We start from the raw sequence: 27,770 nt of genomic DNA on the forward strand, positions 1-27,770 counted from the left end.
CTTGAGTTGAGTAGAAGTGTAAACTCTAGTGTCATTCCCAACCTGGTCACCATGCCTCCAAATCATCCCGGCCTTCAATGGCCTCGTGTAGCATTAAATACCAGTAAATTACAATGGAAAGGAGTTGCATGCATTAACTGCCATGAATGTGTGCGCTGTCATGAGTATTTGTATCCAAAATGGTGACTACTGTCTCAATGTCTGCAATCCCTTATCTGACCACACTGTGTCACACTTACCTGACCAAACCCATCCCAGGTTGCATATAAAAACAGACTGTCTGGGAGTTGTTTGAGTGGGGAGGGAAAACTGAAAATTAGCTGTTATTGGCAGAGGTTTGGAACTCTTTCTTATGGGTCTATTATTGCCGCGTTCATGCGCTAGTCAAAACTTGAAAATGTCCGACTTGCTAACAGTTTGAACGCGAGGTGTATTATAACTACAACCAATTTGCAAGTCGGAAATTTCAGAGTTCCTACTAGCACATGAACGCGGCATAACTCATTTACCGCATGGTGATGTCACCATGGAAGCCCAAAACTCCCTCCCACAAAAGCAGGCTGAGATTTCAGGCGGTCTTTTCAAACAGCTCTTACACTAAAAGAGCCTTATTATTATTCCAACCTCAGTGTGGAAATATATATCAAACACAGGAAAATCATGTTTTTTTTACTGCACTGGGCCTTTAAGGTTGGCCCTATCTTGATTTGACACATGATATTGATGTTGACTGTCAATATTCTAATTAATTCAACTATGAGACCATGAGTGTGTTATTCTGAGAGTGAAAATGGGTTATTTACATGTGGGCTGTTCATTGCCTGTTGGTCCTCTGTAGATGAGTATAGTCAGTTTTAGAAGTTTCCCAACCGTTTGGGTTAAAGATAAACCGATCCATCCAGACTTTGACCTCTGTCTGTTTTAAAACCAGCCTGACTCCTGAGCATCACACACTGACTGACATTTACAGACATCTGATAGGTAAGAACTATCACTCCTCACTTATCCATGTTATACACAGACATAACTTCTCACATTACAGAGCACCTTCACTCTTTCCACAGGTTGAAATGAGCCAGGGTGTTAGTGTGACTCTAAGATGCACTATTGTGTATTCTCTTCTCATTTCTATCTTTCATCACTATTTGCTCACAATGTGGTTCAGACAATAGTGGATAGGGTTACAGACAGTACTAATCTAATGGAACAAACTACATTCCGGTGATTGTGATAGGGAGTTCGATGGTGAGGCATATATCTGTATGAAAAAAATGTATGAAAAATGTATGCACTCACTTAACTGTAAGTCGCTCTGGATAAGAGCATCTGCTAAATGACTAAAATGTAAAAAAAAATACCTGGGGCAAAGACTTTGTGTTTTCCTGGGGCAAAAGTTCAGGATATCACCAGGTTGCTTCCCGAGGCTGTGAGTCAGTCACCGGGGGCTGATACTGTCATGGTTCATGTGGGGTCAAATTACATTATGAAGGGCAGCTCAGAACAGCTGAAGATGGATTTTAAAGAACTGATTGGGTCTCTACTTGACACCAACAAACGCCCCATAATATTTGGCCCTCTGCCCTCCATAAATTGGGGCATTGAACGGTTCAGCAGACTTTTTGCCCTCCATAACTGGCTACGAGACTATTGCTGCTCTGTGGGTGTAACATTTGACAATTTTGATACCTTCTGGAAACAAAGCTCGTATTATAAGGAGGATGGGATCCACCCAAATCATTTGGGTTCCTGTGTCTTTTCACAGCATTATAAGGCTGCGTTGAGACAATGACTTATCAATCACCCAAGTCCAGCTCATTTAATCCCTACCATTGTGTCGCTGAGTTGTCATAATGATTCAGCATATGTACATTATCCTAGGTGCGTTGGAAGACACAATGTAAATAACCTAATTTATGTCCCTCTTACTGCCCGGAATGCCTCTGCTGATCCAACAGCTATTGTATGCAGTAATCATATGCCTATGAACCAGAGTAATACTGTTAGCACTGAGGTGGTGTGCCCTAGCAGGAAGTCCACTGTGTGCAGCTCACCCTGCACTAATAAAATAACCTGAGTATGTCTACCTCTGCTAAGCTTCCCAGTAAAGCAAGAAAAATTATCAAGCATCCCAGAAAAGTGTTAAAAATAGCCTACGTTAACATATGTAGCTTAAGAAACAAGGTTCATTAAATAAATAATTTGCTAGTGAGAGATGACATTCATATTCTAACAATCTCTGAAACTCACTTAGATAATACCTTTGATGATACAGTGGTAGCAATACAAGGTTATAACATTTACAGAAAAGACAGAAATGCCAATGGGGGCGGTGTTGCGGTCTATATTCAGAACCACATTCCTGTAAAGCTTAGAGATTGCGTCATCTGTGGATCTGTTGGGGCGGGGTTTTGGTAACGGGAGGTGGAATAGGTTGTTGCCTGGGCTTGCTAGCTATGCTCAGACAGAAATACCGGTACTCTTCATTTCTGGATCAGAGAGAGGATCTCATGTTAAATACTGTTGAAGTAATATGGCTACAGGTTCACCTTCCTCACCTAAAGCCCATTCTGGTGGAAAGCTGCTATAGACCACCAAGTGCTAACAGTCAGAATCTATATAACGTGTGAAATGCTTGATAATATATGTGATATCAATAGAGAGGTATACTTTCTGGGGATTTAAATATTGACTGGCTTTCATCAGGCTGCCCACTCAAGAGAAAGCTTAAAACTGAAATTAGTGCCTGCAACCTGGTTCAGGTTATCAATCAACCTACCAGGGTAGTTACAAACAGTACAGGAATGAAATCATCAACATGTATTGATTCATATCTTTACTAATGCTGCAGAAATTTGTTTGAAAGCAGTATCCAAATCCATCAAATGTAGTGATCACAATATAGTAGCCATATCTAGGAAAACCAAAGTTCCAAAGGCTGGGCCTAATATTGTGTATAAGACGTCATACAAGAAGTTCTGTAGTGATCCCTATGTTGTTGATGTGAATAATATTTGTTGGTCTGTGGTATGTAATGACGAGCAACCAGACACTGCACTTGACACGTTTATTACATTTCTTATCCCTGTTACTAATAAGTATGCACCCATTAAGAAAATGTCTGTAAAAACTGTTAAATCCCCATGGTTTGATGAGGAACTGAAAAATGCTATGGTTGAGAGGGATGAGGCAAAAGAGATGGCAAATAGGTCTGGCTGTACAACCGATTTGCTAACGTATTACAAATTGAGAAATCATGTGACTAAACTGAATAAAAAGAAGAAGAAACTACACTATGAAACAAAGATAAATTACATAAAGAATGATAGTAAAACGCTTTGGAGCACCTTAAATGACATTTTGGGCGAAAAGGCAAACTCTGCTCCATCATTCATTGAATAAGATGGCTCATTCATCACAAAACCCACTGATATTGCCAACTACTTTAAATATTTTTTAATTGACAAGATTAGTAAACTTAGGCATGACATGCCAGCAACAAACGCTGACACTACACATCGAAGTATACCTGACCAAATTATGAAAGACGAGCATTGTAATTTTGAATTCCAACGATGACAAGCCACCGGGGTCTGACAACTTGGATGGAAAATTACTGAGGATAATAGCGGACGATATTGCCACTCCTATTTGACATCTTCAATTTAAGCCTACTAGAAAGTGTGTGCCCTCAGACCTGGAGGGAAGCAAAAGTTATTTCCCTACCTAAGAATAGCTGACCAATCAGCTTGTTACCAACCCTTAGTAAACTTTTGGAAAAAATGGTGTTTGACCAGATACAATGCTATTTCACAGTAAACAAATTGATAACAGACTTTCAGCACGCTTATAGGGAAGGACATTCAACAAGCACAGCACTTACACAAATGACTAATGATTGGCTGAGAGAAATTGATGATAAAAAGATTGTGGGGGCTGTTTTGTTAGACTTCAGTGCAGCTTTTGACATTATTGATCATAATCTGTTGCTGGAAAAACGTATGTGTTATGGCTTTACACCCCTTGCTATATTGTGGATAAAGAGTTACCTGTCTAACAGAACACAGAGGGTGTTCTTAAATGGAAGCCTCCAACAAAATCCAGGTAGAATCAGGAATTCCCCAGGGCAGCTGTCAAGGCCCCTTACTTTTTTCAATCTTTACTAACGACATGCCACTGGTTTTGAGTAAAGCCAGTGTGTCTATGTATGCGGATGACTCAACACTATACATGTCAGCTACCACAGCGACTGAAATGACAGCAACACTTAACAAAGAGCTGCAGTTAGTTTCAGAATGGGTGGCAAGGAACAAGTTAGTCCTAAATATTTCAAAAACTTAAAGCATTGTATTTGTGACATAATTTACTAAACCCTAAACCTCAACTAAATCTTGTAATGAATAATGTGGAAATTGAGCAAGTTAAGGAGACTAAATTGCTTGGCGTGACCCTTGATTGTAAACTGTCATGGTCAAAACATATTGATACAACAGTAGCTAGGATGGGGAGAAGTCTGTCTATAATAAATCGCTGCTCTGCATTAACAGCACTATCAACAAGGCTGGTCCTACAGGCCCTAGTTTTGTAACACCTGGACTACTGTTCAGTCGTGTGGTCATGTGCCACAAAGAAGGACTTAGGAAAATTGCAATTGGCTCAGAACAGGGCAGCACAGCTGGCCCTTGGATGTACACAGTGAGCTAACATTAATAATATTCATGTTAATCTCTCCTGGCTCAAAGTGGAGGAGAGATTGACTTCATCACTACTTGTATTTGTCAGTGGTATTGACATGTTGAATGAACCGAGCTGTCTGTTTGAACTACTGGCACACAGCTCAGACACCCATGCATACCCCACAAGACATGCCACCAGAGGTCTCTTCACAGTCCCCAAGTCAAGACCAGGCTATGGGAGGCACACAGTACTACATGACTACATGGAACTCTATTCCACATCAAGTAACTCATGCCAGCAGTAAAATTAGATTTAAAAAACAGATAAAAATACACCTTATGGAACAGCGGGGACTGTGAAGCAACACAAACATAGACACATGCAAACAAACACACGATAAGATACGCACTATACACACATGTACACATGGATTTTGTGTAGATATGTGGTAGTAGAGTAGAGGCCTGAGGACACACTTAATTTGTTGTGAAATCTGTTATGAATGTATTGTAATGTTTTTAAAATGTATAACTGTCTTAATTTTGCTGGACCCCAGGAAGAGTAGCTGCTGCCTTGGCAGCAGCTAATGGGGATCCATGATACATACAAATACAAATACACTTAAACTGTATAGCTGAAGCTGAAAGAAGTAGCAGATGGGGGGATGTGGATGTTCTGATTTGATCAGCATGACCTCAGACCGACCACTCAACCTATTTTAGGCATTGTACTATACTTTAATACAATTCTATATGACGTGACATAGTAGAAGATTATAATGCTATGATGTTAATCAGTAATGTGCTCCCATAAAGCCAGCCGGTGACTAACGTCATATAGTTGGATCAGCTATATAGGTATAGAAACTAGGTTCTTCTAGAGTTACATTATGAAAGGTTCAGAGAGAGTTCAAAATGTTTGAAAGAGAAAGACAGAGAAAAGGGAGGAGTTGCCTGTTTTTACTGTTCTATGTATATTTTGGGTATCATATCTCTCTCAAATTATATACGCACGTGTCACACATCTGAGACCCCTGTGCTGAGTTAATGAATTCAAACATGAGTGATAATCAGTAACACAGCATTAGGACTTAGTCTTGGTGACTTGCAACTGACACCCGGTCAACTGGGTCATACTCAGAGTTCTATAGATATATTTTGGCCTCCTCTAGAGCTGGACACCATGTTGCTACCTCATATAAAATTGCATGAATCCATTCATGATGTGTGTGTGTTTCTGTGTGCCTGTCTGTCTGCCAGCTTGCCTGCCTGTCAGAACCTCTGGACTGAACCATGAGTTCTTGCGTGACCCTGTCGTCAGGGCATAAGATTCCCTTGGTGGGGCTGGGCACCTGGAAGAGCGCCCCCGGACAGGTCAGAATGCTATTCATTCTCATTCAAAACACTGACATCCACACAGATAACCTAAACCTTAATGTGTGTGTGTGTTGACTATCTGTGTCTCACTGTAGGTGAAGCAAGCGGTGCTGACAGCTCTAGACTGTGGCTACAGACACATTGATTGTGCTGCTGCATACAGTAATGAGCAGGAGGTCGGAGAGGCACTGGCTCTGATGCTGGGACCAGGAAAGGTGAGCCACAAACACCCTTTTTGATCAAAGAGCATTAGGAAAACTCTTCTGGAAAGCTCTGCATGTATGTGTGTGTTGATCTCCTGTTTTTCCCCCCAGGCCCTGCATCGTGAGGATGTGTTTCTGACCTCTAAGCTGTGGAACACCCAGCATCACCCTGACGATGTAGAGACAGCCTGTAGGAAGAGTCTAATACACCTGGGACTGGACTACCTGGACCTCTACCTCATGCACTGGCCCATGGCCTTCCAGTGAGCAACACACCCCTACTCACACCTCAATACGACTGTGCACACCTCAACAAACACACCTGTACTAGAAATCCGTCCCAGACATGTTATGGTCCTCTGAGCTGCCTGTGTGTTCTCCAGGCGTGGGACAGAGCTGATGCCCAAGCGGGCCGATGGGAGTGTGTGTTACGATGACATACACTACCGGGAAACCTGGGTTGCCATGGAGAGCCTGGTTGATAAGGGGCTGGTCCGAGCCATCGGTCTGTCCAACTTCAACGCCAGACAGACAGACGATGTCATCAGCATCGCCAAACACAAGCCTGTAGTCAACCAAGTATGGGACTGTGTGTGTACAGTATATCTGTGTAATTGTGTCTGACTTTGTGTGTGTTGGTATAACTTTGTGTCTTTGTAGGTGGAGTGTCACCCATACCTGTCCCAGGCCGAGCTGCTGAGTCACTGCAGGTAGGTGTGTGTGTGTGAGGTAGAGAGTGTGTAATGGTGTGTGTGTGTGTGTGTGCATTCCAGGGTGGTAGGTAGGTGTGTGTGTGTGTAATAGTTTGTGTATATTCCAGGTCGGTAGGTGTGTGTGTGATGGCCTACAGCCCTTTGGGTAGTGGTGACCGGCCCTGGGCCTCGCCTGATGAACCCTGCCTGCTGCAGGACCCTGGACTGGGGGCTATCGCCCTCCGCCACAGCATGACCCCTGCTCAGGTCATACTCAGGTAACGCAGCACACTGTAACACACAAACACCTCAGTGTAACTAGCTGCAGTGTAATGAGCAATTCTCAGGTGTGTGTGTCTGTCTCTGTCTCCAGGTGGCAGGTACAGAGAGGGGTAGTCTGCATCCCCAAAAGTGTCACCCCCTCCAGGATCCAGCAGAACCTACAGGTGAGGACAGTGCCATCTAGTGGAAGGAATACCCATTGACCTGCATTATATTTGACCAGTTTGGAAACTACTAACCTCTTCCCCAAAATGCGACTTTTCGCAAGAGGCAGGGCCGTCTGAGTCTAGGAAACTACAGGCTACAATTCTGTGTAGCTGCTGTGATTGTTTTCTGGAGTGGGCATTTGTTTGTGTCTGATTGACAGGTGTTTGACTTCTCTCTGTCGGATGAAGACATGAAGCAGATCGAGTCATTCAACAGAAACAAGAGGTACATCGTCCCAGCTGTGGAGGTGAGTTCTGATTGTCTCAGATGAGACCTCAGGGTGCATGTCAATAGTCTTATACAGCCTCCTCCCCTGGTCACAACTAGACAGGTGAAGGAGAGCAGATGAGGATGCCATATGAGACTACTGAGATGCAGCCAAATTTAGCCGAGTTTCAGTTGAGACATGGGTTTTTTCCTGTGGTACCGAATGGAACTGTGTGTTCTCTTCACAGAGGGACGGAAAGAGAGTTTGGAGGGACGCAGAGCACCCCCATTTCCCCTTCAACGATCCGTACTGACCCCACATCTAGAGACAGATCAACTGACCCCACATCTAGACACAGATCAACTGACCCCACATCTAGACACAGATCTACTTGTTTAATTTCTACACAACTCCTGACTGGAGTTACTAGGCCTAGTCACTAGAGATTTGAATATTTGATTACAGAAGAATCATCTGTACTGCAGTTCATGTTCCCTTAGTAAGAGTTGAAGTACATACACCATTCTAAATTATCCAGAATTCAATATTAGCATGAAAATGTATTTGCTACTAATCCTTGATTTTGTTCCACTCCAACTGATCTTGTGTTCCGATGTATGGATATCTAATATGTGAGCTCATTGGACAAATAAAGAAAGCATTATAATATCATCCCTTCCTTCAGTCCTTGAAGTAACCACAGAGCTGGGAGAGATGGATAGGTGAAAGCAGTAGAGTGGGGGTAGGCTACAAATAACTCCTCACATAAACACACAGGACCATACACAGCTCAGTACTGGGTTTATTGATTGTCATTGTAAAATTCTATTTACATGAGAAACTTTGTCAAAAGTACAGAAGCTGTGAAACCGTGAGAATCACTCAGTCACAGGTAAAAACACATTCTCACACAGCACCATGTCAATGCTCACTTCCTGCTTTAGCCCCACACCCATCACATAGCCCAGAGACCCTGCGGCTGTTCTGATTGACAGGCATCATTATTAGATCCAGATTGAATTCCTTAGAGTTTTGCCACTCTCTATCTGTGTCTGTTGTGTATCTCTTGGCTGTGTGAACAGGAACACGCTTTTGGCACTACCTATAGGCAGGGAACAACAACTACAGTATCAACTTGTCCTTACAGATTCCTTCAATGTCCACTATACTGTAGACATTCTTTCAATAAAAAACATATTACAGGTGGCAAAAAGTGGACCAAGAAAAGGGTCTCCATTTGATAGTCCTGAATAGATGTATGATGTTACCAGTGCCAGACTGATAGGTCCCTCAGCGCAGTACAGATGGATCACTGCAGCACCCAAACAGTACAGATGGATCACTGCAGCACCCAAACAGTACAGATGGATCACTGCAGCACCCAAACAGTCAGTGCTTGACTTGGGCTGGAACACACTGGTACTGAGTACCAGTCCCTAACATTTGTTACTGCTTGAGTAGCAGCACCTCTTATAGAATATCGGCTTTAAAATATTGCGGCGTTCCTGCTCCTAAATATTAACAGTACCGGCACCCAAAATGAGTACCAGCATCTATTTCACTCCATTACTTTAAGCACTGCATACAGTGTCACTCCCAGTACACTACCCACAGCAGAACAGTCATGACTCTCTGGGCAGGTTTACATTGAAAGTGTTTTACAAAACCTATTATAAAGGTTCATAGAAATGTGTCTTTATATTCTCTGTGTTCATCCTGTGGACACTGTATCAGCCATTACAATATTTATTCACATTCAGTATGAATCCGGGTGCCTCCCTGGTACTTCAGATAGATACATAGGGCTTCTGTAGGTATGGGGGAGTCGTGTGTGTGTGTGTGTGTGTCTTCAGGTTAAGGCACTTACCAGTCCCTCAGTTAGTGAGTCGTGGAGAGCTTAAAGGCAGTTATTAATGACTCACAGTCATTCCCTCTGGGACACAGACACCACAGGGAGCAAAGCACCTATAGATGACAGGCCTGGATGAACCTCCTGAGGTACCAATATATAAATATATAATATAATATGCCATTTAGCAGACACTTTTATCCAAAGCGACTTACAGTCATGCGTGCATACATTTTTTGTGTATGATGATGACCCATAGTGGACTACACACAGCTGGGCTGCTGGGGGTCTCCGCCATTCAGGTGGTCTGGATCAGACATAGAAATACAACAAACTGTCCCCCATGTTAAAACCAAACCTTCCACAACAATTACATGCTCATTTGCACTGAGTGCTGATTATAACAAGCAAATCCAAATCTCAAGACATGCTTGCCAAACTATACATCTATGTTAATGGTTAGGCACTGAGAGGAGGTGGGGGTAGTGGCTGCTGTAGTAGCAGTGGCCTTGTCCAGCAGATAACCTACACAGTTCACACATGATGCGTCATTAAACATTAGAAACAGTTTATTGGGTTAAAACAGGGGAGCACAGACTGAAGCTGCTGGTTGGGTGTAGATAAACAATAAAATAATCCACTTTCAACTGTCCTCTGGGGGAGGGTAGGGGAGGGGGGAGGGGCGACGACAACGTATAAAACCCTTGATAAATCTGTAGAAAAAAGAGCATTAAGAAAATAAGTTCTGGTAAAAGCCAAAGCCGCGCTGAGCCGTTCCGTGTAACGTTGTGTGGTAGAAACAGTGAGTTCTTGAAATGGGGGAGGAGGGGATGGGTTCAACTGGTAAAAACGATGTGTGTTTGTGTTTATGGTGGGGGGTAGGTATTGGGGTGGAGAGGGGGGTAATGAGTCCGTGGGGGAGTAGGTGGGGTGTTGTCCTAAGACTGGGGCAGGTGTTTTCTGATGATCTCTCTGGACTGGGGAGGGATCCTGTCTGGGAAGCGAACCGTGAACTCTACTATGAGGTCGCCGCGCTGGGTGGGGCTCTTAGGGAGGGGCAGGCCCTCCCCCCTCAGCCGCTTTACCGTCCCCGGCTTTATGACGTCATGGCAGGTTAGTGGGATGACGCGGATATCCAGGGTGGGAATGTTCACCGTACAGCCACACAGCGCCTGGGGGAGGGGGGATATGAGAGGGTTTACTACTGTATCATATAACACAAACATGTTCACTATGTTTACTATATGACTGGTTCATTACAACAGTGTTCTTCAATCCGTTCCTCTGGGAAATCAAGGCATTGCACATATTTGTTCTATTCACACCCGATGATGACATGAAAAACAACATAGTAATATGTTGTTAATTCAGTGATTAAGGATAGGTGATAACATGTGTTTCGGGAACTATGGACGTAGAACACTAGTATCTGTTCCAGTTCAGCAGTCTAGAACACATGTTCAGCTGGATTTGGCACTGAGGCACCCTGAGCAGAACAGAATGACATCATCAGCTACAATGGATCACTCCCTCTCTGACACTAAAACAAGTTTCCCAGTCTTTCCCAGTGTGTGGTTTGTGTATAGGGTTGGTGGTTGGGGGGTTATAGAGTGCACAGGGGGATAATTTTAGAGTGTGGTCTCATTTCTAGAGCTAATGAAGTAAGACAGGAATTAGCTGAGGTCGTAAATAGTTGGACGGTTTGTCAGAGGGGCTGGGACACACACAGTCTCGTCTCCTTATCACAGTGCCTATTGAATGCAGGGAGAGCAGTGAGAAACATAATGGGATTCGAGGAATGAAACCTGAGCGCCCAAAGAAGTAGGATGAAGTGTCCCATAGCCACTGATCTAAGGTCAGTTTTGCACCCTAATTGTCAAGTTTAAAATTTAGTAAGAGTAACGTTAAACTGATCCTAGATCTGCAACTCCTACTCAGAGCAGGCAGCACACCATACTAACTCCAACCCTAACCTAGACAGGTTGCCATGACTCTGGCGGCACACAGACAGCTAACCTAAGGCCAGTTTAATGATATAAGCCTCAGCTCAGACAAGGGAGCACCAGAATAATATAGTCCACTCCTAATAAGTGCAAACTCTGATTAAGTGCAGTAGGCCTACAATTTTCCAGTCCCAATTCAATAACAGGACACTTTTTAATTGCATGTTCCAGTTTAGTACTTACAAGTTGCCCAATCAGGTGTCGACAGTCCCATTTGACAGCTGCCCCATCCAGTGTTTACTATCCCCACGACCTCAACCCCCTCACCCCCCAATATAAGGTATCCAAAAACAAATGCCTAAGCATTTTCACATGCATATGTTGTCTTAGCCAATGCATAGAGCATATCTCTCTGTAATGTCAACTTCCTCTTAAAGCTCTGCAGCTAGAGTTAGCGATAGCCTGCTAAGTGTGGATGGGGTGTCGTGTGTGTGTGTGTTTCCTTCCTGTTCTCCACACTGACACCGAATGCATTTTCAGCTTCCAGGAATTGTGTACAGATCCTTGCGACATGGGTCCGTGCGTCATCATGCTGAAATATGAGGTGATGGTGGCGGATGAATGGCACTACAATGGGCCTCAGGATCTCGTCACGATATCTCTGTACATTCAAATTTCCATCAATAAAATGCAATTCTGTTCGTTGTCCATAGCTTATGCCTGCCCATAACAGGGATTTGTGGCCAAAATTTGAGATAAATAAGCTTTTTGTGCATATGGAAAATTTCGGGGATCTTTTATTTCAGCTCATGAAACATGGAACCAACATTTTACATGTTGCGTTTATATTTTTGTTCAGTGTAGTATTTATTAGGATCCCCATTAGCTGCTGCAACTCTTCCTGGGGTCCAAACAGGGTTAAAACAATGACATCACAGCAAAACACAAAAGCCTACATCATAAATAAAACAATACATCCTCCAAGACATTATTACATTATTATTACAAATGTACAATATAAAATCCACAATACTACAACATTACAATGTGTGCAGTGGTGTATTGGAGGGTATATGCAGGTATACCCACTTATTTTTCAGTGGGCATTGTGTGTACTCACTTCATAATCCCCACTGATACGTATCAAAGTAGTGTAGTGGAGGTATATGCCATGTCAATTAATAGGGCTGATGGAACAGATCGGAATATTTAGCTTAAAATGTTGACGCATATGAGTATGTGTCACGGTCGTTGAAGGACGGGTCAGACCAAGGCGCAGCGTGAAATGCATACATGTTTATTTAATCAAAATAAACACACGAACAAAACAACGTAACGCGAAGTCCTCAGGCTAAACACAATACAAGCCTATACACGGAACAAGATCCCACAACTAATGATGCAAACAGGCTACATTAAGTATGATCCCCAATCAGAGACAACGAGCGACAGCTGCCTCTGATTGGGAATCACACCCGGCCAAACATAGAAACACACAACCTAGAACGAGAACATAGAAATAACAACATAGAACTCCACACCCTGACTCAACATACTAGAGTCCCATAAGTCAGGGCGTGACAGTACCCCCCCCCCCAAAGGTGCGGACTCCGACCGCACAAACCTGACATAACAGGGTAGGGTCCGGGTGGGCATTCCGCCTCGGAGGCGGATCCGGCTCCGGGCGTGACGACCACATTCTCTCAGCCTCCCCGTTGCGCCCCTGGTCTGGTCTGGACCTTGGCGCGCTGCTGCCCCTCTCCTTCCTCCCACAATGTACCAAGCCCTGTCTGGACCCTGGTGTGGGAGACCCCGAACCTGGAGAGGAGCTGACGTCTGAGTCTGGACTGGAGCCGCTGACCGGAGCTGGACTGGGCACCGGTGGAGCGGAGCCGCTGACCGGAGCTGGATCAGGCACCGGTGGAGCGGACTGCTCTGGCTCCGGAGTGGAGCAGGCACCGGTGGAACGGGCATGGGCCGTGCCGGACTGGACACACGCACCACTGGCTTGGTGCGGGGAGCAGGGACGGGCCGTACCGGACTGGGAACACGCACCACTGGCTTGGTGCGAGGAACAGGAACGTCCGGACCGGACTGGGAACACGCACCACTGGTTTGGTGCAAGGAGCAGGAACGGGCCGGGCCGGACTAGGAACATGCACCACTGGCTTGGTGCGAGGAGCAGGAACGGGCCGTACCGGACTGGGAACACGCACCACTGGCTTGGTGCGAGGAACAGGAACGGGCCGGGCCGGACTGGCGACACACACCACTGGCTTGGTGCGGGGAGCAGGCACGGGCCGTGCCGGACTGGGAACACGCACCACTAGTCTGGTGCGAGGAGCAGGAACAGGCCGGGCCGGACTGGGGACACACACCACAGGCTTGGTGCGAGGAGCAGGAATGGGCCGGGCCGGACTGGGAACACGCACCACTGGTCTGGTGCGAGGAGCAGGAACGGGCCGGACCGGACTGGGGACACACGCCACTGGCTTGGTGCGAGGAGCAGGTACGGGCCGCACAGGACTGGTAAGGTGCACTGGTGACAGAGTGCGTAGAACCGGAGCAGGATATACTGGACCTTGGAGGTGCACTGGAGACCAGGAGCGTTGAGCCGGCACAACCCGTCCTGGCTGGCTGCCCACTTTCGCACGACACGTGCGGGGCGCTGGCACAGAACGCACAGGGCTGTGCATGCGTACTGGCGATACAGTGCGTATCTCTGCATACATGGGTTCCTCTATTAACCCACGCTCCTTATGTTGCCTAACCAGCTCCTCTCTCCGTGCATCTACTTCCTCCTTCTCCCTACAAGCCTCCTGCAGTGCCTCCTCTTGAATGGAGCTCTCCCGCTCTATTCTTACTATCAGCCCCCGTAATGTGGTGGCCTCCTCTCTTACCCTGCAGATCCGATTTCTTCTCTCTCTCTCGGCACTCCTCCTCCAGTGAGGACTCCTCCGGGAGCCCCCACGAGTTAGAGAACAGAAACTCATCGTCGTCGTCATCCTCCGACTCCTCAGTATAAAACTGTTCCCACTCTTCTTCCCATGGTCGTAGGGACTCAAACTGGAAACCCACCGGGTGCAGTGGTCGGGGCTCTTCTCTCTTGCTCCCCGACCACTCCTTTAGCCCCCCAAAAAATGTTTATTGGGGCTGCCTCTCGGGCTTCCTCCTTGGCCGGCGCCCTCTGTGTTGCCGTTGCTCCTCTCCTGCCTGGGCATCTACCTTCGCCCATGGTCTTTTCCCCGCAAATATCTCCTCCCAAGACCAAATCTTCCCTGCCTGTGTCCAGGGTGTTTGCTCCTGGGCATGTTGCTTGGTCCGTGTTTGGTGGGATCTTCTGTCACGGTCGTTGAAGGACGGGTCAGACCAAGGCGCAGCGTGAAATGCATACATGTTTATTTAATCAAAATAAACACACGAACAAAACAACAAAACAACGTAACGTGAAGTCCTCAGGCTAAACACAATACAAGCCTATACGCGGAACAAGATCCCACAACTAATGATGCAAACAGGCTACATTATGATCCCCAATCAGAGACAACGAGCGACAGCTGCCTCTGATTGGGAATCACACCCGGCCAAACATAGAAACACACAACCTAGAACGAGAACATAGAAATAACAACATAGAACTCCACACCCTGACTCAACATACTAGAGTCCCATAAGTCAGGGCGTGACAGTGAGTCTTTATAAAATAATTGCCTCCACATTTCTATAGTGGGAGTTTGCCTATAGGCTACTTTGAAGCAAGGTAAGACATGCCTCATAATATGAAGTAAAACATCCAGGTTTGAAACAATTAAGGAACAGGAAAAATGATTTTGACTTGAAAGGGTAACCAATATGGGATGTATCATTTTAGGTCAGAGTGTATGTCACTGTTTCTCATATAATTTTTCACACAGGGCACCTTTCCTTCGCCGGACGGGCCATTTGGAAAAAATTTAACAAAATTAAAGTATACCCGCTGCTCCAGGCATCACTACGCTGCCACTGAATGTGTGTGTTGTTTCGTTCCCCAGCAAGAAAACTAAAAATGTCGCTCAAACAGAAGGGTGAACTAACAAAGAGTCACTGACAACAACCAAAACGAAACAGGTATTTGTATTTATTATGGATCCTCATTAGCTGCTGTCAAGGCAGAAGCTACTCTTCCTGGGGTCCAGCAAAATTAAGGCAGTTATACATTTAAAAAACATTACAATACGTTCACAACAGATTTCAAAACACATTAAGTGTGTGACCTCAGGCCCCTACTCTACTACCACATATCTACAACACAAAATCCATGTTATCGTGTGTGTATAGTGCGTATGTTATCGTGTGTGTATACATGCGTCTGTGCCTATGTTTGTGTTGCTTCACAGTTTCCGCTGTTCCATACGGTGTATTTTTAACTGTTTTTTAAATCAAATTTTACTGCTTGCATCAGTTACATGTAGTCATGGCTCTATGTATAACTGTGCGTCTCCCATAGTCTGTTCTGGACTTGGGGACTGTGAAGAGACCTCTGGTGGCATGTCTTGTGGGGTATGCATGGGTGTCTGAGCTGTGTGCTAGTCAACAGACAGCTCGGTGCATTCAACATGTCAATACTTCTGACAAATACAAGTAGTGATGAAGTCAATCTCTCCTCCACTTTGAGTCAGGAGAGATTGACATGCATATTATTAATGTTAGCTCTCTGTGTACATCCAAGGGCCAGCCGTGCTGCCCTGTTCTGAGCCAATTGCAATTTTCCTAAGTCCCTCTTTGTGGCACCTGACCACACGACTGAACAGTAGTCCAGGTGTGACAAAACTAGGGCCTGTAGAACCTGCCTTGTTGATAGTGCTGTTAAGGTAGAGCAGCGCTTTATTATGGACAGACTTGTCCCAAATGAAATGCTTTTAGTTTTAGAAATATTTAGGACTAACTTATTCCTTGCCACCCACTCTGAAACTAACTGCAGTCATTTCAGTCGCTGTAGTAGATGATGTGTATAGTGTTGAGTCATCCGCATACATAGACACACTGGCTTTACTCAAAGCCAGTGGCATGTCGTTAGTAAAGATTGAAAAAAGTAAGGGGCCTAGACAGCAGCCCTGGGGAATTCCTGATTCTACCTGGATTATGTTGGAGAGGCTTCCAATAAAGAACACCCTCTGTTCTGTTAGACAGGTAACTCTTTATCCACAATATAGCAGGGGGCGTAAAGCCATAACACATACGTTTTTCCAGCAGCAGACCATGATCGATAATGTCAAAAGCTGCACTGAAATCGAACAAAATGAATACATTTATTTCAGCCAATCATTAATCACTTGTGTTCGTGCCGTAAATGTTGAGTGCCCTTCCCTATAAATGTTCTGAAAGTCAGTTGTAATTTGTTTACTGTGAAATAGCATTGTATCTGGTCAAACAAATGTTTTCTCCAAAAGTTTACTGAGGGTCGCTAGCAGGCTGATTTGTCGGATGTTTGAACCAGTAAAGGGTGCTTTGCTATTCTTGGGTAAGAGTATGACTTTTGCTTCCCTCCAGGCCTGAGGGGACACACTTTCCTGTTGACTTAGATTGAAGAGATGGCAAATAGGAGTGTCAATATAGTCTGGTACAATCCTCAGTAATTTTTCATCCAGGGTGTCAGTACCAGGTGGTTTGTTATTATTGATAGACAATAATTTGTTCACCTCTTCCACGCTCACTTTATGGAATTCCAAATGACAATGCTTGTCTTTCATAATTTGGTCAGTTCTGCATGGATATGAAGGTTCACAGTTTGTTGTTGGCATGTCATGCCTACGTTTACTAATCTTGCCAATGAAAAAGTAATTAAAGTAGTTTGCAATATCAGAGGATTTTGTGATGAATGAGCCATCTGATTCAATGAAGGATGGAGCTGAGTTTGCCTTCTTGCCCAACATTTTATTATTTCGGGTGCTCGAAAGCTTTTTACTAAAATCCTTTATATCTCTGAACACTTAACCTCTTCTTTTTGTCTAGTTTAGTCACATGATTTCTCAATTTACAATATATTTGCCAATTGGCTGTGCAGCTAGACTAATTTGCCATTCCTTTTGCCTCGTCACTCTCAACCATACAATTTTTAAATTCCTCATCAACCCATGGGGATTTTGCAGTTTTTACAGTCAGTTTCTTAATGGAAGCATGCTTATTAGTAACTGGAAGAAGAAATGTCATAAATGCGTGAAGTGCGGCATCTGGTTGCTCCTCATTATACACAACAGACCAGTAAATATTCTTTACATCTTCAACATGGGAATCACTACAGTACTTCTTGTATATCTCTTATACACAATTTTAGGCCCAGCCTTTGGTACTTTTTTCTAGATATGGCTACTATATTATGATCACTACATCCGATGGGTGTGGATATTGCTTTAGAGCAGATTTCGGCAGCATTAATAAAGATGTAATCAATACACGTGGATAATTTATTTCCTGTGCTGTTTGTATATAACCTGGTAGGTTGACTGATTACCTGAACCAGATTGCAGGCACTGGTTACAGTTTGGAGCTTTTTTGTTGTTGTTGTTGATTGGACAGCTTGATGAAAACCAGTCAATATTTAGGTCACCCAGAAAGTATACCTCTCTGTTAATATCACATACACCATCAAACATTTTCACACGTATTATCCAGATACGGACTGTTAGGTGGTCTATAGTAACTTCCCACAATAATAGGCAGGTGAACCTGTAGCCATATGACTTCAACAGCATTTGACATGAGATCCTCTCTAAGAGGATCTCCAAGCTCATCATTAAGCTCGGGCCCTGGGTCTGAACCCCGCCCTGTGCAACTGGGTCCTGGACTTCCTGACAGGCCGCCTCCAGGTGGTGAAGGTAGGAAACAACACCTCCACTTCGCTGATCCTCAACACAGGGGCCCCACAAGGGTGCGTGCTCAGCCCCCTCCTGTACTCCCTTTTCACCCATGACTGCGTGGCCACGCACACCTCCAACTCAATCAAGTTCTCAGACGACACAACAGTAGTAGGCCTGATTACAAACAATGACGAGACAGCCTACAGAGAGGAGGTGAGGGCCCTGAGAGTGAGGTGCCAGGAAATAACCTCTCCCTCAACGTCAACAAAATAAAAGGAGCTGATCGTGGACTTCAGGAAACAGCAGAAGGAGCACGCCCCAATCCGCAGCGGAGAAGGTGGAAAGACTCAAGTTCCTCAGCGTACACATCACTGACGATCTGAAATGGTCCACCCACACAGACAGTGTGAGGAAGGCGCAAAAGCGAAGAAGGCGCACAAGCGTCTCTACAAGTATTTACTTTGGGGTGGGGTGAATAGTTATGCATGCTCAAGTTTTCAGGAGGCTGAAGAAATTTGGCTTGGCACCTAAAACCCTCACAAACGTTCACAGATGCACAATTGAGAGCATCCTGTCGGGCTGTATCACCGCCTGGTACGGCAACTGCACCACCCGCAACCGCAGGGATCTCCAGAGGGTGGTGTGGTCTACCCAACGCATCACCGGGGGCAATTTACCTGCCCTCCAGGACACCTACAGCACCCGATGTCACAGGAAGGACAAAAAGTTAATCAAGGACAACAACCACCTGAGCCACTGCCTGTTCACCCCGCTATCATCCAGAAGGCGAGGTCAGTACAAGTGCATCAAAGCTGGGACAGAGAGACTGAAAAACAGCTTCTATCTCAAGGCTATCAGACTGTAAAATAGCCATCACTAGGCGGCTTCCACCCGGTTACGTAACCCTGCACCTTAAGAGGCTGCTGCCCTATATACATAGACTTGGAATCACTGGCCACTTTAATAATGGAACACTAGTCACTTTAATGTTTACATATTTTTGCTTTACTCATCTCATATGTATATACTGTATTATTTTCTATTCTACTGTATTTTAGTCTATGCCACTCCGACATTGCTCGTCCTAATATTTATATATTTCTTAATTCCATTATTTTACTTTTAGATGTGTGTATTGTGTGTATTGTTGTGAATTGTTAGATATTACTGCACTGTTGGAGCTAGAAACACAAGCAGTTCGCTACACCCACAATAACATCTGCTAAATATGTGTATGTGACCAATAAAATGTGATTTGAAGATTTACAGGAATATGACTGAATATATATAGCAACACCTCCCCCATTGGCATTCCTGTCTCTTCTATAGATGTTATAACTTTGGGCCTGTTATTTTTTAGACCTAAAGCCTATGTAGGACATCGGGACTGAAACCAGCCAATGTAGCTAGCATACAGTGGCTTGCGAAAGTATTCACCCCCCTTGGCATTTTTCCTATTTTGTTGCCTTACAACCTGGAATTAAAATTGATTTTTTGGGGGTTTGTATCATATAATTTACACAACATGCCTACCACTTTGAAGATGCTAAATAAATAAAAAGTGAAACAAAAAAGAAATAAGACAAAAAAACAGAAAACTTGAGCGTGCATAACTATTAACCCCACCCCAAAGTAAATACTTGTAGAGCCACCCTTTGCAGCAATTACAGCTGCAAGTCTCTTGGGGTATGTCTCTATAAGCTTGGCACATCTAGACACTGGGAATTTTGCCCATTCTTCAAGGTAAAACTGCTCCAGCTCCTTCAAGTTGGATGGGTTCCGCTGGTGTACAGCAATCTTTAAGTCATACAACAGATTCTCAATTGGATTGAGGTCTGGGCTTTGACTAGGACATTCGAAGACATTTAAATGTTTCACCTTAAACCACTCAAGGGTTGCTTTAGCAGTATGCTTAGGGTCATTGTCCTGCTGGAAGGTGAACCTCCATCCCAATCTCAAATCTCTGGAAGACTGAAACAGATTTCCCTTAAGAATTTCCCTGTATTTAGCGCCATCCATCATTCCTTCAATTCTGACCAGTTTCCCAGTCCCTGCCGATGAAAAACATCCCCACAGCATTATGCTGACACCACCATGCTTCACTATGGGGATGGTGTTCTCGGGGTGATGAGAGGTGTTGGGTTTGTGCCAGACATAGCGTTTTCCTTGATCGCCAAAAAGCTCAATTTTAGTCTCATCTGACCAGAGTACCTTCTTCCATATGTTTGGGGAGTCTCCCACATGCCTTTTGGTGAACACCAAAAGTGTTCGCTTATTTTTTTCTTTAAGCAATGGCTTTTTTCTGGCCACTCTTCCGTAAAGCCCAGCTCTGTGGAGTGTACGGCTTAAAGTGGTCCTATGGACAGATACTCCAATCTCCGCTGTGGAGCTTTGCAGCTCCTTCAGGGTTATCTTTGGTGTCTTTGTTGCCTCTGATTAATGCCCTCCTTGCCTGGTCCGTGAGTTTTGGTGGGAGGCCCTCTCTTGGCAGGTTTGTTGTGGTGCCATATTATTTTCATTTTTTAATAATGGATTTAAATGGTGCTCCGTGGGATGTTCAAAGTTTCAGATATTGTTTTATAACCCAACCCTGATCTGTACTTCTCCACAACTTTGTCCCTGACCTGTTTGGAGAGCTCCTTGGTCTTCATGGTGCCGCTTGCTTGGTGGTGCCCCTTGCTTAGTGGTGTTGCAGACTCTGGGGCCTTTCAGAACAGGTGTATATATACACTGAGATCATGTGACAGATCATGTGACACTTAAGATTGCACACAGGTGGACTTTATTTAACTAATTATGTGACTTCTGAAGGTAATTGGTTGCACCAGATCTTATTTAGGGGCTTCATAGCAAAGGGGGTGAATACATATGCACGCACCACTTTTCCGTTATTTATTTTGTATAATTTTTTGAAACAAGTTATTTTTTTCATTTCACTTCACCAAGTTGGACTATTTTGTGTATATCCATTACATGAAATCCTAATAAAAATCAATTTAAATTACAGGTTGTAATGCAACAAAATAGGAAAAACGAAAAGGGGGCTGAATACTTTTGCAAGGCACTGTAGGATCTAACCAAGCTATCATAGGGCCAAAACCCAGCCGGCATAGCTAACAGAGAGTTTAAAATCAACCAGCATAGCTAATAGAGTATATAAACCGAGCCAGCCAATCAACAGAGGCCCAGTGCCAGAACTATGTAATTATACCTCCCATAGCTGCTGGATGGAAGCAGAGCTCCCTGGCAGTAGAAATTAAGCTGTATTGGATACTAATTCAGATGACCCAGTTCCCCAATACTCTCTCCCTCCAACAACTCCCATTCCTCCCTCCCCACCTCTCACTCCGGTCTCTGTCCTTCCCTGGATCTAAGTTAGCATACTAAATCTGTGCATTTCCGGAGCACAGCAACTATGTCATTTAACACTGCACATTCCAACAACTGAACTGGACTGCCTTTGTCTTTACTGGATGCATTATAGTAGCTGCATTAACTATCTCATAACTAAAACATTTATGGCAGTTTGTGACACTAAGATAACTGTTTATGACAGAAGTAAGATAGGACTACTGGTTAACATGCCCATCTGAGCACTGAGCTCCTTGTGTAAATGAATATGTACACAACAAGCACCTTTCGAGGATCTGTTATTAGCCAGCCCATTAATACAGGCAGCAGATGAATGGCAGCTATATTGGAACTATAAAAGAGTGTTTCATTTCACAGGCTGGTCACAACTGAGCTTAGTGACCACACATGAATAGAGCTTTAATTAAATAAACTGTCTGTCAGAGTACCACCCTCACACCACAATCCTGCTCTCTCTCTATCTCTCTCTCTCTGTGTGTGTGTAGGTGTGTGTGCGTGTATGAAAGAGAAAGAAAGAGAGAGAAAGAGAGAGAAAAAGAGAGCGCTGTCTAAGTGTATAAATGCTTCATTGTCTGTTTTAGCAGTAGACGACTTAGTTAGCACTATAACGACTGTTGTGCTCATTAAAAGAGCTATCATAAAGGAAGACATATGAGGCAGGACAGGGTAGAGTGTGAGTGGCCCTGTCACACAGGGATAACACATTCCTCCATGCACACTCACACTGCAGTGTCAGAGATACATTCTGCACAGCACTCAGTCTGCCCACCTTGGGCTCAGCTCACTTCACAGAGAAACTGGAGGGATGTGATGAGCTAGGTAGTGTATTCATTAGAGGAACAGTTCCTTTTAGGTGCAGTACTGATGTTTAACTGCACACACAGACATCTCCCGGCACTGCCCAAAGACTAGTGCTAGAAACATGAACACCAGTGTACTGCTGTTAGAGGTGCCTGAGGCGCTGAGTCAGAGTAGGAAAGACAGAGAGACGTGACTTTTGATGCACTTTATTAGAACATCCTTACTTACTAAAATAATATTAACACACACACTTCCCTTGTGAAAACCTAGAGAGGTAAATAGACACAGTGAGTGTTGTGTAGGGTAAAATAGTTGTTGTTAAATCCTATTGTCTGAACAGGGTAATACCACAGGCCTCCAGTTCTGTGTGAGTGTTCTGTCTGGTATTTGTGGATAGAAGGAGAGCGAAAGAGAGGCAGAGAGAAAAATTGAGTTTTGTAGTCTGGACAAAGCAATGCCACAGGCAGACAGTTTTCTGTGAAGGTATTTGTGGAGAGAGGCTTTGTGAGAAAGAAAGTTAGACAGAGTGACAGACAGACAGACAGACCGATCCTACCTCCTTCAGACTGATATTGCAGGTGTAGATGATATTGGAGCCGTCCCTCCTAAAGTTGGTGTGTCCTTTGTCTTTGAGCACAAAGGCGATGTCTGCTGGAATGTTCTCTGGTGTCTCGTCCCCCTCCTTAGGGAAGGTGATCTTGGTGCCCTCCTTCCATCCCCTTTTTATCACAATGTTCAGGATCTTATCCTCCGTACGGCTGCTCCTGCCATCAGGGTTTAGCCTCCTCCTGGTGATCTTCATCCGCTTGGTGCAACCATGGAAGATCTCCTCCAGAGACACCTTCAGCTCGTGGACCACCGGGGGGTCCTGCTGCCTCCTGGACCCCCCCAGACGTTCCGACTGCACCCCCCTCCTCCTGCCTCCGCCATGGCCAGGGATGCCGTTGACCCCCCCGGGAAAGCCGAAATGTGTGAAAGAGGCGAAGGGGTCATCCTCATCCAAGTCAGTTTCCATGTCATGGTCGTTGTGGTTGTTGTGGACCTTAGAGTGGAAGCCATTGGAGCGGTTATGGTGGTTGTGGTGGTTGCGGTGCGGTCCGAAGAACATGTCGAAGGGGTTGGAGCCGCCGAAGAAGGATGCGAAGGTGGCGTGGGGGTCCCCATGGAAGGTGTAGTGGTACGACCCGCCAGGAACCCCAGACTGACCACTACTGCCCCCCGCCTTTAGACCTGACAGACAGAGAGGGAGGGAGAGAGGGCTGTGAGTACACACTCACCACACACACACACCCACCCACATGGAGATGTAGTCTAATTCCTCCTCTGTAGAGTTTTAGTGTTGTTTACAGCAGGTAGGAGGGAGTTTGAGGAGCGGAGGCCCTGGAGGCATGAGCAGAAGTCATAGAGAACCCACATGGGCGAGAGAGTTCCCATGGGATCGGGGGGGGGGGCTTAACACACTCACACACACACCACCTCATTGCTATTCTTATCTCCGCCACCTCATGGATTCAGTCCTTTCTGAGAGATGGAAACACACTGTGGAAAGACCTGGTCAGACAGGAGAGAACAGTTAGACTGGTAAACTGTCAGACAGTAGAGGCAGAAGGGTGAGGTGCTGGGGGATAGCTAAATAAGGAAAGGAGTCTGCTCAGTGTTCTCGCTCTATCACACAATGATCCACACAGAAAGATAGATGACTTTATGACACTTATAATAATCACACCGACCACACTCTCAGAATAGTGAGCCTCTCTCTCTTACCCTCCTCTCCTAGCTGGTCATAGATTACCCTCTTTTTGGGGTCACTCAGAACTTCGTAGGCCTCAGCGATCTCTTTAAACTTATCCTCTGCGTTGGCGTCTGTGTTCTTGTCTGGGTGGAACCTCAGTGCCATGCGGCGATACGCCTTCTTGATCTCCTCCTCGTTAGAACCCTTAGGGATACCCAGCATCTTATAGTAGTCCTTCCCCATGGCAACGACCTCTCTGTGACCCCCCAACACACACCTGGCTCTCTGGAGGTAGAGGAAGAGTGTGAGAAAGGTTACTGGGTTAGGGATGCCCAGGGTTTTATAACATCTATGGCTGACAAACTGATCCACACCAGCATGACTCTCTGGTGAGACACACACACCTACGTAAGTAAATAGGTGAGTATTCTAATGAATCTAGAAGTATTTTCCCCATTGAGATAAGATATATTTGTGGAACTTGCCATGTTGCTATAGTAATGTAGTATGGTTGTGTTGCCATGGCAGTGTAGTAAAAGCTAAAAGTTAGTGCATGTGAGGAATTTCCTTCCATCTGGCACCACTCAATCTGCTACTACACACACTAAAGCACAACAGGTATACACACTCACACACGCACATAGTGTGAGAAAGAGGCATTACATGCTATAGCCTCATGAAACTGCAGTGCTGTTGAATATGACACTGACCATGCGTCTGTCAGTGTCGACAGTCTCCTACCTACATTCCCTGCGAGCGTCGTTGAATAAACTACAACATATGGTAGACTATGTACGGCTGTTATTTAGGTGCTTTTCTGTTTCTGTTTTTCATGTAACCAAAATAACCTACCCACACTGCCGTGAATCTCTACCGTAGAGAGCGAGACAAAGAAACCACACAGGTCACCACAGCTTTGCTTTAGAGTCGATCCGCGCAGCACCGAATTTCATGAGCAGTTGCTGTTCCACCAGAGACAATAACGACTCTCTGTGTGTTAATCGAACCTATCGATTGGCAAATGCAGAAACCGGAGAGGCGCAACACAGCATATTCCATGGGCTTTAATTAGCGTATGACAGCCGTGGAAACTGACAGCAGCCGGCGCTGGGGAGAAAAAACAACACTAGATGAGGGACGAAATTAAACGTTTCCTACCAGTGATAATTTTCAGCTGAAAATCGGCAGATCAGACGAACATGTCCCCGTCCCTCTCCTCTCTCCCGCCGGGGTATCCCGCTCGAGTCTTTATCTTGTGACGTCAGTTCAATCGCTCACCTGTTCTGAAATAGCGGTCGTCACTAGTTGGCCTACCACAGCCACAAAGTCTTAATTATGTCTAAACCCCGCCTATTTCTACAATAGCCCTAACATTAACCACACTGCTAACCTTACGCCCAACCCTAACCTTAAATGAAGACCAAAAAGCTAATTTTAACCTGAAATAGCCGGTGACCAAACAGTAGAACGCTCTGACGTCAATGAATAAAACCAAAAACCCCGTATTACTGCCAATCCATCAATGACTCCAAATCACATATGGTAGTTATGCGGTATGTGATGTTCAATTAAATAGACCTTCATCACTTGATTTCCACTTCCAATGTAAAACATCAAAGGAGAAATACTGCGTACGTAGACTATAACACAACGGCCAGTCCTGCAGTGAAGAAATCAAATGCCTGTCCATAAACTGAAATAGCCTGATAGCCAACTGGCCCCGGTCAGAAAGTCTATAACTATGCCTACTTTCAGTAAGTTAGTCCAGTACCGTCTTACGGTGTCCGAGTGATTGTCTCTGGACTTCACTGACTGTCCCTCGCCGCTCCTCTGCGCGACAGCTGAGTATTTTGCCGGTGGACTGTTCAATGCGCACTGTCAGCCACGGTGGACCCGCCCACCAATCGGTCGTACCCTCCCAATAATTTGTTGCACTGAGGAGTTGATTGAATTCAGTTATCAATTTATCCAATCCATTAAATCATCCATCCACTCATTGAGTTGTTGGTTTACTTGAGCTCCCAGGAATGGAGTTTAGGGCTAGTCTAGTCTACACTCCAGCTCTGCTTCTGTTTGAGAGAGCTGGGATTCCATTGTAAAAGAAAACAGTCTCTCTCTCTCTCTCTCTCTCTCTCTCTCTCTCTGTCTGGCTGGCTGGCAGATGTATCCAATGCCCGTGGATGGTTCTAGAGGCTGGGACAGTGTGTGTATATTGTGCATGTGTAGCCTATGCCTGTGGTATAAACAGCACTGGTGTGGTATAATCAGCGCTGGTACATGTGATCACTGGCACTCAGGGACTAGAACCTTCTTCACCCACAGTCTCATTACATATGAGGAGAGGTGACTATTGAGATGCAGCCCATCTCCTTCCTAATCTCCTGCTCTATATTAACTGTATTTATATCTGTCCTCATGTCTACATCTTCTCTTCTCCTCTCTTTGAAGAGGATGTGTTATGTCATCAGTAGAGTTCTGCTGTCAGAATATGTTCCTTGACATTTTGACCATTAAGCACATTACCTGCCTGCTTAGCACTTACAGCATATTTAAACGAGTTGATTATAGTTTTTATTCCTACATTATGCAATTTCCAAGAAAAATCACTATGTTCAGAAGCCTGTAATGTAAGCAGTAAATGTACCTCAGAGAGGAGAGAGCAGAACCATTAGGAAGTAGGGGAGGATTGAAAAGGTGGAGATAGGTGGGATGGATGGAGAGGTAGAGATGCAGGTGGGCATGCCAGTCAAGGTAGACAGAGAGGGAAGGGGGAGAGACAGAGGCCGAGGGACAATCATAGAGACAGAGAGAAAGAAGAGGGAAGAAGGAGAAAGTGGGCCCAGGATGAGTCCGGCTGTAGCTTGAGTCATCTCTTTCTCTTGGGTGGTGAGGAGGTGTGAAAGAAACAAGTGACTCAGTGGTGAAGAACAGAGCATGCAGCATGTACACAGGTGTCTGGTGTCAGGGCACATACCTTAGTACAGTATATCTCCTGTTGACATTTCCTGAGACATTCCCCTGTGGCCAGCTGGGTTTTCCTGTGGCAGCAGAGACCCTGTACATCTGTCAAGTCTGTGGGTAGGTGTATGTGTGTTTTGCTATAGACGTACAGTACCAGTCAAAAGTTTTAGAACACCTACTTATTCAAGGATTTATTTATTTTTTACATTGTGGAATAATAGTGAAGACATCAGAACTATGAAATAACACATATGGAATCATGTAGTAACCAAAAAAGTGTTAAACAAATCAAAATATATTTTATATTTGAGATTCTTTAAAGTAGCCACCCTTTGCCTTGATGACAGCTTTGCACACTCTTGGCATTCTCTCAACCAGCTTCATGAGGTAGTCACCTGGAATGCATTTCAATTAACAGGTGTGCCTTGTTAAAAGTTAATTTGTGGAATTTCTTTCCTTCTTTATGCGTCTGAGCCAATCAGTTGTGCTGTGACAAAGTAGGGGTGGTATACAGTAGATAGCCCTATTTGGTAAAATACCAAGTCCATATTATGGCAAGAACAGCTCAAATAAGCAAAGAGAAATGACAGTCCACCATTACTTTAAGACATGAAGGTCAGTCAATCTGGAAAAT

General features: G+C 44.8%; 2 protein-coding genes across 9 annotated transcripts; one reads left to right on the top strand and one right to left on the bottom strand.

Moving 5' to 3' along the window:
- Positions 1–885: 885 nt before the first annotated feature.
- akr1a1a (aldo-keto reductase family 1, member A1a (aldehyde reductase)) lies at positions 886–8,314 on the top strand. 2 transcript variants are annotated; one of them, XM_041885944.2, is made up of 10 exons: positions 886–981; positions 5,934–6,047; positions 6,146–6,265; positions 6,365–6,516; positions 6,637–6,832; positions 6,914–6,963; positions 7,074–7,223; positions 7,319–7,391; positions 7,595–7,681; positions 7,890–8,314. In XM_041885944.2, exons 2-10 carry the CDS (start codon positions 5,967–5,969, stop codon positions 7,953–7,955), a joined length of 975 nt encoding a protein of 324 aa, XP_041741878.1. In that variant the 5' UTR covers positions 886–981; positions 5,934–5,966; the 3' UTR covers positions 7,956–8,314. The 2 variants fall into 2 exon arrangements, with proteins under 2 accessions (XP_041741878.1, XP_045082878.1); XM_045226943.1 differs by lacking the exon at positions 886–981 and having other exon boundaries at positions 5,230–6,047.
- A 123-nt stretch (positions 8,315–8,437) lies between these two features.
- On the bottom strand, positions 8,438–26,152 carry LOC121573695 (dnaJ homolog subfamily B member 5). Of its 7 annotated transcripts, none has more exons than XM_041885873.2 (5): positions 25,947–26,001; positions 25,334–25,458; positions 24,208–24,460; positions 23,000–23,673; positions 8,438–10,663 (listed from the first exon to the last, which is right to left on the bottom strand). In XM_041885873.2, the coding sequence occupies exons 3-5, from the start codon at positions 24,416–24,418 to the stop codon at positions 10,430–10,432; spliced, it is 1,119 nt and encodes a 372-aa protein (XP_041741807.1). In that variant the 5' UTR covers positions 24,419–24,460; positions 25,334–25,458; positions 25,947–26,001; the 3' UTR covers positions 8,438–10,429. The 7 variants fall into 7 exon arrangements, with proteins under 7 accessions (XP_041741807.1, XP_041741814.1, XP_041741840.1 ...); XM_041885880.2 differs by having other exon boundaries at positions 25,925–25,990; XM_041885906.2 differs by lacking the exon at positions 25,334–25,458 and having other exon boundaries at positions 25,947–26,152.
- Positions 26,153–27,770: the final 1,618 nt, after the last annotated feature.

The sequence above is a fragment of the Coregonus clupeaformis genome, chromosome 18 (assembly GCF_020615455.1).
Source record: "Coregonus clupeaformis isolate EN_2021a chromosome 18, ASM2061545v1, whole genome shotgun sequence".
Taxonomy (NCBI): Eukaryota; Metazoa; Chordata; class Actinopteri; order Salmoniformes; family Salmonidae; genus Coregonus; species Coregonus clupeaformis.